Genomic DNA, 10,277 nt, shown 5'->3' on the forward strand with positions numbered 1-10,277 from the left:
AAAAAGGCTACAAAGGTCCCAAAGGGTTCTGATGAAATCATCTGGAATTATAGTTTAGTCCACCTCTACCACAAATCAAATCTCTCTTCAACTAATTCAAGCTAATAAGTCAACCAATTTTTTAAGCCATTGCATGTAGCCCTGCACTAAGAAGCCTTTTGTTCCCTCATATTGACTTTCCCATCTCCTACACACAGCTATTAAAAACCCTTGAAACACACACTTTTCAATAAATACCGAAGTCATTACCAAGTTTGACCTCTTCCTTGCTTTCAGGATAGTCTTCATTAAAAAAGAACCATTTTCTCCCACTCATACTCACCCTATCACAGGTTCTCCAAGTGTGATCTATTAATTCCTGAGGGCCTTCAAGATGCCGGCCAATAACTCACATGGTTAAACTACTTTAATAATAATACTAAATTAAATTATTATTTCTTTTTATTGTATTGACATGTGCACAGTTTTCACTGATGGTGCAAAAACAATAGTAGGTGAAACCACTGTAGCATCATGCATCCACAATCCATCAATCAATTAACCAACAAAGCTAATTTCACTTTAAAATGTCCTTAATGATGCAGTATCATTAAGTCTTGGTCCTTAAATACATAAGTTTTTAATGTTATTTGTGATGAAATGGGAAATATATTCAAAGTATGTCTGCCCCACAGCAAAATATGATGGTTGTTTTAAGGAAAGCACTTGGGCACAGTTGGAATTGCCAGCTGCACCATGGAACTGACAGACAAGCAGTGCAATTCAGGAGTGCTTGAAAGTGAATGAAAGAAGCCTATTACTTTCAGGCAAACAACTGACAGTATTTGTTACCAATGGCAATATTTGTGCTTTCAAGGGAAAAAAAATTTTTGGAAAACTTCTATGGACCACCATGAACTTGGCAGCTTTCCATTACTTCAAGAGTCTTCTGAGGAGGTCACTGTAGATATTAACAAATGTAGTTTTTCTGGTTTTGTTTTGTTTTTTACATAATGAAATGTATCAATAGTGGGAACATCTCATAACTCAATGAACTAAAAGTTTCCAAATGTTCAATGTAGTTTACAAAACCATGCAAGGGTAAAAGATCCATTCAAAGTTCATGACTCACCAGTGGATTCTGATGTAACAGTGGAAAAAGTTCACTGCTAAGCTTCAGAGCCCACACTAATTAGCCTGTAAAAAGTAGCTTTTAGAGTGTTGATACAGCTCAAAGAAGAGTATCTACAATTATCTGAAAAGGCTACTAAAATATTCCTCCCTACTCCATTTACCTTTGTGTGAGGCCAGACTGTCTTCATATATTCAACCAAAACAACATATTGCAACAGAGTAAACACAGAAGCAGAAATGAGAATCTGGGTGGCTTCTGTTACACTAGACATTAGAGTTTAAAGTGCAAAAGAATATCATTCTTCTTAGTACTTTCTGTTCATTCTAAAAATAGTTATTTTTTTATTTAAAAGTCAATTATGTTACCATGCAAAAGTTTTATTACTTTGATTTTAATCTTTTTTTTAAAATATATTTTATTGATTTTTTACAGAGAGGAAGGGAGAGAGATAGAGAGTCAGAAACATCGATGAGAGAGAAACATCGATCAGCTGCCTCCTACACATCTCCCACCGGGGATGTGCCCGCAACCCAGGTACATGCCCTTGACCGAAATCGAACCTGGGACCTTCCAGTCTGCAGGCTGACGCTCTATCCACTGAGCCAAACCAGTTTCGGCTGATTTTAATCTTTAGTGTTGAAAGTATTACATATGTCCTCTTTTTCCCCATTGGTTAGTGATGAGATCACTATAGACAGGCACCCGCCCTCCTATTATTTCTTATTTTAAATGAATATTAAAATTTTTCCCAGTTAAAATTTCTAATACAGTAAATATGCATAGATATAACACATACTAGAGGCCTGTTGCAGGAAGATTCCTGCAAGAATAGGGCTTCCTCGGGCCTATTCCTTGCAAGAATAGGGCTTCCTGAGACCAGAGCGAAGCAGAGAAGGGAGCGAAGCCCACCGAGGCGGGCTTGGCTCCCTTCTCCACTGCCTCGCTCCCTCCCATCGCCGCTTCGCCCTCAGCTCCCTCCCTTCTCCGCTGCTTTGCTCCCTCACCAGATCACGGATCCAAGACCCGGATCCCCTGGACAGCATCGGGCACTGCTGGCCACGCCTTGCCGGGTCACGGATCTGGGGCTTGGGTCCCGCGGGCAGCATCGTGTGCTGCCGGCCCCACCTCGCCAGGTCACGGATCCAGGGCTCGGGTCCTGCAGGCAGCATCATGCGCTGCCGGCCCCGTCTGCAGTATGCAAATTTAACAGCTATCTTTGTTGGGTTAATTTGCATACTCTTCTGATTGGCTAATGGCGTAGCGAAGGTATGGTCAATTAGCATCTTTGTCTTTTATTAGTGTAGAGAACACTGTAATTTCAGTTCTAATATTTCCATGTGGTTCTTCTTTATATCTTTTCTTTACTGAGTCTGTCTACATTTTCATTTGTTTCAAGCATGTTCGTAATTGCTCCTTTAGGCCTTTTTATGATGGCTGGTGTAAAATCTTTATCAGGGAATTTCAACATTGTGTCATTTCTGATTGTCTTTCCTCATTTAACATTTCAAAAGGCTAAGATTTTCCTGATTCTTGGTATGGTAAGTATTTTTCAATTATACCCTGGACATTTGGGGTATTATTACCTTACAAGGCTGTGGATATTATTTATCTTGTTTCAGCAGGCCTCTGCTGACACCATGCCAGTGGTAATGGGGGCTCCACGTCTATGGCACTGGGTGGGATGGGGTCTGGCTCCCCAGAGGATGGGGCCCTGCAGACTTTGTATGGAATGCAGCAGTAATTATCAAAGAGGTCTGTCTCGATGAGCTGCCTTGCCCCTTCCTGCTCTTCTTGGGGCTTCTTCATCTCTGTGGGTTGGTATTCCCAGATTTCAGGTTTTTCTGGGACCAGCTAGGTCAGAGAGATGGCAAAAAAGAAATGCAGAAAATTCACTGCTCACTGCTCTGCAGGTTCCTGTCCCCTATTTCTCTCCACCTCTCAGAGTCATATTGGCTTTAAAATTCCCAGCAGGAGAAATAGGAAAAATGTGCTTATTCCATCTTGTCTAGTCATAGAGTCATTAATAATTTTTAAAACTGTAAAGGGGTCTTAAGACTAAAACGCTGCTCCAAAACTGGCTGATGCTGATCCCCAAGGGGAAAGCAACTCCATAAAAGCCAGGATCTTTACCTCCTCATACCAGAGAAACCCTTAGCTATTGCCTCAACCTACATTAAGATGGAATTCTTTAAGACAGGGGACAGGCCACATCTCAACAGTAGAAGAGAATCAGAATTGCCCATCTATTACTGTTCCATCCCCTTTAAAAAAAAATCTTGCATGTCATAAATGATTAACCATATACAGAAACAACTCCCTGTATAGCTACAGTGTGAAAACTGGTTTACTTAAATCTGTTCACATCAACCCAAAAAGAAAAGTTGAGACATCCCTGTTATTTTGTTCTCTTTATCAGATATATCCCAACCCCCACTCATGTCTCAAAACTCCTGTAAAGAATGACATGAAAGTAAGCAATAGACAGATACCAAGTCTGGGTTGTAAAACAATAATGATAAAAATTGAACTTACATTATTGGCAAATACTCGAAGATCAAGTGCTACTGCATACATGACAGGCAGAGCCCTACAGGGGCAAAAAAATACAGGTGTTTGAAGAGGCTACGAGGTCAGAGAGCCCATTACCAGAGGTGGGACTGACATCTACACACAAGGCTATTATCCAGAATAGGAGTTAGCCCCTCTCCAATAATCCAATGGCTACTGTTACGTTCCTCATCATCCATCAGGGCAGCTTGCAGCCCTTGTGCTTCCTGATCAACACAGAGGCCAGACACTGAAGCTCTCTACACCTACTACCCCAGGTCCTCCTCAGAGACTTAGACCCGGGTCCACGTAGGGGCCCTCAGACTGAGGCAGCACTTCCTCATTGCTCCCAGGACATCCTCCTTCTCTACTCCCCACAATTATTCAAATAATGAGGTTTAGTAAAATTTCCTAACAGCAACCAGAGTATGCAACAGACAAAATGTCATAAAACAGATTTTTTTTAAATCTAGCTGGCTGTGTTGGTCTTCTTTTCATGGGTAAATAAGCCTTCACTTTAAAAAGGGGCGTGGGGTTTTGTTTTTGCCTTTTTTCCAATATAAACAAAATTTCAGTGTTTGCCTACGGTTTGTAAACACTGATAAAATCATAAAATTAAGAATTAGTTTGGCAAACAATTTAAAATAACCCAATTATTATGTATTATATCATCCAAATGAACTGAGTGATCTACCTCTTTTGTCCAAGTTTAAAAGCAAAAATAACAATTGAAGGGAAAAAAATTATATTTAATAAATATTTGGGGGCATGCAAGGGCTGAAATAAAAATACTTCATTTTTATATAAACACACTGCAAATAATCTGGCTGATCTGCCATTTAAGTTTACAATGACTATTAAAATTCCATTATCCATGTTGACATTACATCAATACATATTAAATGTCCACATAGAAAATATGATACATATTTAACTAGATTACATTTTTTTAAAGCTTCTGGGGGAAAAAAAAGAGGCTAATTTCTAGTTGTTTTTGTTCATACTTACCAGTTTTCTTCTTTGTGGGCCTGAAATGCCCGCAGGAATGATGTACTACATTAAGGTATAACATATAAAATTTAAATAATGCTGCAAATAAGAAGAATAAATAAGGAGAATTCTAAACTTTCAGGGGGATAGCTCACCATTTAAAAAATTATAAACTCATAGCAGTAAGTTCTTGAGGAAAAAAATGTATAAACCCACTTACAAATATCTGAGTATCATAAGGTGCAAGTACTAAATATATTTATTTCATACATACTTTCTCCAAAGTAAGAAAAAGACCATTTTCATAAAATAATTTTTTAAAAAATGATTTGAAAAATCCATGCAAGAGAGAAACATGGATCAGTTGCTTCCTGCATGCCCCCTAGTGGGGATCGAGCCTGCAACCCTAAATGGGAATCGAACTGGTGACCGATCAGTGTACACGATATCACTCAACCAACTAAGCCTCACCGGCCAAGGCACAAGATTTTTTTTAATTGGCAATCACAAACACTTTATTTGGTTACTCTGATCCCAGATGATCACAACTTTTATGTAACTAGAGGCCCAGTGCAGGAATTTGCGCACGGGTGAGGGGGCTCCCTCAGCCTGACTGGCGATCGGGGGCATTTGGGGCTGATCAGGGCCGCTGGCTGGGGGGAGGGACCGCAGGAGGTTGGCTGTGGAAGCGCACTGACCATCATGGGGCAGCTCCTGCATTGAGCGTCTGCCCCCTGGTGGTCAGTGCATGTCATAGTCTGGTCACCTGGTCTTAATGGTCGCTTAGGCTTTTATATATACAGATGGGCTATGGAATCTATAGTATAAAGTTTAATTCATCAATTATAAAATTGCTGAATTCAAAGCAGACCTAATAGTTAGCGAACAACTCTCTTCTGTGTATATTTAAACAAGATGGTTAAAAAAAAAAAGCAAACTGAATCTAGAGATACATATAAATACTAGGACACTCACTGACTAACGCTAGGGGCTTAGTTATAAGCTTTCACTTCAATGATTTAAATCAGAGTTTGGCTTGATTAGGTCTTTTTTGACCACAATTAAATGGTGATGTGTGTTGAGTCCACTTTTGTCCATCTATACCTGGATTTTGGAGTTCTGATATTCCACTAAGGGAACGGAACCAGTCCCTGTAACTACATTTAATGCTTCAGAGGCAACAAAATATTCTTCTTCATAAGAGAATTAAATTAAATCCTTAATCATAACCAAATCCTTAGAAACTTAACTAGATGATAGGCTTAAGACCTATGCTAAATTTAAATACCAAGTAAAATAGGTAAATAGGAGTTTGTCTTCCAAAAAGTTTTAATTCCTTTCCTAATTACAGGGATAAATAAAATTAGCCCAAGGTCTCAAAATCTTAAACCTCAAGTAATCCACTGTATGTTATAAACTAAACAATTAACAGATGACAAAAGATATTGGACGATGACAGTCTGGCATTTGTATGCCTCTATGAAGTCATGGTTCCCCACTGCGTACGTGCACCTGGAAAAGAAACATTGGAGCCTGAGGACTGAAGCAGCAGACAAGGCATTCCCAGGATAAAATCCTAGAAGTAAACTCCATAGACCACACATCTTCTATCACAAACACCCCAGTTCTCAACTGATCCTGTAGTGAAAGAGGGACCTTCTGCTTGGAAGACTACATAAGTTGAAGAAACACACAAATAACTATTTGAAGTAAAATGGGTTGGTATGTTAGGAAATCCCACATTATGTTTTGAGACTATTCTTTCAAGTCCCAGAAGGAGAACCTAGCTGCCAGCAGGTTTTATTAGTAACATGCACTGATAATACAGTATGGCACTTTAATAAGTGATGACTCTCCAACTAGATGCCCAGCTGGTCAGAGTCATTCTTAGTCAGTTCATCAGCAAATCTGGAATCTCATGGCATACTGCACAGAGCTAGGAAATTGAAGGGTACCTTATACTACAAAGAACCCAGTGGCACCTCGACTTTTCCTAAGATCTCACAGGGCTACCCGACCTTGCCTCCCCACCCCACCCACACCCCAACTCCAGGCTGCTCTGAAACACTGGAAGGATTGCAGGCAGGGAGGCAGTCAAACACCACATACTGTAAGGACATAAAACTTTGCCTGAATTGATGGTTTAGAGATAAACGTAGATGAAATGAAATGTAAATAAAAAGTAATATCTTATTTGCTCAGCTGTAGTTTCTTTCCCAGTTAGGCAAAGAGATTAAAAGCGAGGCATATTTCCCTGAGAAAATACAGTCAAATGTGGGCTCTGCACAATACTAAACAAAAGATCACTATACAGCCAATATAATGAGTATCAAGTGTTGGTTTTTTTTAGTGACACACAATAGACATATACACACTTTTCTACTTTTCCAAAGTAATTATTAATTGTTTCAAGCATTAGATGATGTTAAATAAAATCCTTAGTCAATTCAGCAACTCCAAGATGTGCTTATTTTACTTACCTTAAATGAGCTGCAAACATTTCATCATAAGGGGGTTCCAAAACTTGTTGACACTTCTCTTCTGGAGAGGCCAACTAAACGAAATGATAAGATGAAAAATTGGCAAAAATAAAATTAAAAGGCATGGAAAGAACACAATGTGTACAGATTTAAACAAACCTATTTCAAAAGAATATAGACTTTACAGTTAACAGTAACACTTTATAGTTTAGTACTTCTAAATAAAAGGTTCACTGTTTCAATAAATATCAATCAAGCATGAACTATGGATAGAGCACTAGATTAATACAATGTTTTGTCTACCACAGGCTAGGAAACAGGGTACTTTCATACATACCTTAATGTTTCATACATACCTTAATAGTTCTTGCCAGTCAGTCAAGAAATATTTAATAAGCAGCTACTATGTGCTTAATAATTAATAAAGAAAGTGTATAATACCTTACATAAATAAGGTCTAATGAGTTAGAGAAGGCATGTTAGGAATCACTCCTTCTCAGCTTCCTGGTGACAGAACCACCCTCTCTCTGTACTGGTCTAGACTAGTTGACATTTACTTCTCTTTCCTCTCAATGACCAAATTTTAGGTAATATAAGCATTACAATGGATTATAAAGCACTCTGAATTAAAAAAAAAAAAGGAATCAATGAGTCTACTCTTACACTGATACAATACATATGTAAATGTGGGAGGGAAAAATGACATCAGAAAAATCACCACTCTACAATCGCTAATGAAACAATTGATTCGGACAAGGCCACCAGTGAATGGAACCATCAAATGGAAGGTTAATGGGGAGTTTTATATAGAAGAAATCAGCCTTAGATTATAAATGGACAAACAGACATGTGTGTCCCTGATGTGCACCTGAATCTCATCAAGTCTCTGGTACTAATTTCTATTTAGAGCAATGGTTCAATGTGTTCTGCACATTAGAACAACCTAGGAAACTTTAAATTATTTTTTTAAAAGCCTGCTTCTACTCCAGGAACTGTGTGTGGGTTTTTTGGTGTTTGTGTGTTTGTGTGTGTGTGGGTGTGTGTGTGTGTGTGTGGTTATGTTTTTTGGTTAATCCTCACCTGAGGGTATTTTTCCATTGATTTATTTATTTATTTTTTATTTTTTTGGTTGCCTCTTACACAAGCCCTGACCAGGACCCAGACCGGGGAGGAGCCTGCAACCAGTATACTTGCCCTTGACCAGAATCAAACCAGGGACCCTCTGGTCCACAAGCCAACGCTCTATCCACTGAGTCAAACTGGATAGGGCTGTTTTGTTTTTTAAATATATTTTTATTGAGTTCAGAGAAAAAGGGAGTAGGGGAGCGAGAGACAGAAACATCAATGATGAGAGAGAATTATTGATCAGCTGCTCAAGAACTGTTTATATGGTCAGAGGTGCAATCTATAGGCAGCCAAATATAATCACCCACAGATAAGCTCAAATTCTAAACCTGTCTTAGGAAGCCAGGTACATTGTATCCCGCTCTGTGCTTAGTCCTTTCACCTACCTGCAGCCGTGGGTTGGCAACATGAGGATGCTTGAAAGACACCAGCTCTGCAAAGGATTCCCCATCTCTGGTTTCAATTGCTTCATAGACCTGACATTTGAGAAGAGAAAAGCTCAGCAGAAAATAAAATACTCTATTCTAATAGAACCTAAATAACACTTTGTATACCACTAAAATTCATTTTCCCTATTTTGAAAGGAGCAAGAATAAAAATATAACAAGTATTCTCTTTAGCCAGCAAACAATAACTACCTTTCAAAATAAGATCTTTCAAAGGCAAATAAACAGGTGACTTAATATTAAAAACCATGAAAAAGCAGAATAAGCCAGCTTATTATTTGATAATTAATGAAGGTGAATTATTCTAGTTTTACTCAGTCATACCAGCAGACATTTGAAAATTCACTTTCATAGCTTATGGGGAAAAAGAGCTTATAAACCACATATTTCCAAAATTCAAAAGGCTTCCACTCAACCTAAATATAAAAATTGCAATGGCAATGGCTAAATGAATGGTGTCATAGTCATACAACAGGTAACTGTGTGCTGTAAAAAAGGATGAAATAAATCTACATGTAATAACATGGAAAAGTGTTCACAATATGCTTACTGTTAAGCAAAAGGAAAAAAAAAGTTAGCCACAAGAAAACTGTATAACTTGACCTGGGAGAAAAAGAAAAAGTATGTATGACATGTAAGCTCAAGAAGAAATGCAGGACCCATGTCACAGCAGTTGACTCCTTGGCCAGTGCAGTGAGGGCTAAGGAGGCTTTTATTTTATATATTTCTATACTGGAAGACTGTTATAGCAGACATTTATAATTAAAAAAGCAAATGATATTTTAAATTATATTCACCAAAAATGACATAAAAATCCCAACTATATAAGTGAGGAGAAAGCAAAGCATAAAGCTGCATACATATATTAGTACCAGAGGCCTGGTGCATGGATTTGTGCACTGGTGGGGGCATGGCTTGCAGGCATCAGCCCACTGTGGGAGCGCCACTCATCCCTGTTAGCCTAGCAGCTGAGGACCCGCCCTCTGAGCAGCTGCTCCTGCTGTGGGAGTGCCACTCATGCCAGTTAGCTGAGCAGCTGTGGACCCACCCTCTGAACAGCTGCTCCCACTGCTCATCCTGCAGTGAGTGTCTGCCCTCTGGTGGTCAGTGCCTGTCATAGCAATTGGTCGTTCTGGTCATTCTGCTGTTTGGTCACTGAGCTTTTATATACACTGAGTGGCCAGATTATTATGACTACACCATTAGTACTTCGTTGGGCCACCTTTTGCCTTCAATACTGCGGCGATTCATCTTGGCATTGACTCCACGAGATGTTGAAAGGTGATGTGAGGAATCCGACACCATGCCTGATGAATAGCACTGTCCAGTTCTGAGATTTGATGGTTGTGGAACCAGCTGCCTGATGGCTCTTTTAACTTCGTCCCACAAATGCTCAATTGGATTGAGATCTGATGATTGTGGGGGCCACCTAAGCAAGGGAAAGTCTCCCTCACGCTCTTGAAACCACTCCTGCACAATATGAGCACCGTGGCATGGCGCATTGTCTTGTTGGAAGAAGCCATCTCCATTGGGATACGCCATCAACATGATAGGATGAACCTGATCAGCAATTAT

The 10,277-nt window shown here is 39.3% G+C and overlaps 1 protein-coding gene across 1 annotated transcript in view; it reads right to left on the minus strand.

Moving 5' to 3' along the window:
- Positions 1 to 10,277, minus strand: part of PCID2 (PCI domain containing 2) — a 24,247-nt gene that overhangs the window by 9,215 nt on the left and 4,755 nt on the right. The window contains exons 2-6 of the mRNA XM_006769293.2: positions 8,643 to 8,732; positions 7,132 to 7,205; positions 6,098 to 6,163; positions 4,670 to 4,711; positions 3,647 to 3,701 (exon numbers count right to left, since the gene is read on the minus strand). Of these exons, the coding sequence (XP_006769356.1) occupies positions 3,647 to 3,701; positions 4,670 to 4,711; positions 6,098 to 6,163; positions 7,132 to 7,205; positions 8,643 to 8,732 (327 nt within the window). The remainder of the gene's footprint in view (positions 1 to 3,646; positions 3,702 to 4,669; positions 4,712 to 6,097; positions 6,164 to 7,131; positions 7,206 to 8,642; positions 8,733 to 10,277) is intronic.

Source organism: Myotis davidii, unplaced genomic scaffold (genome assembly GCF_000327345.1).
Source record: "Myotis davidii unplaced genomic scaffold, ASM32734v1 scaffold444, whole genome shotgun sequence".
Taxonomy (NCBI): Eukaryota; Metazoa; Chordata; class Mammalia; order Chiroptera; family Vespertilionidae; genus Myotis; species Myotis davidii.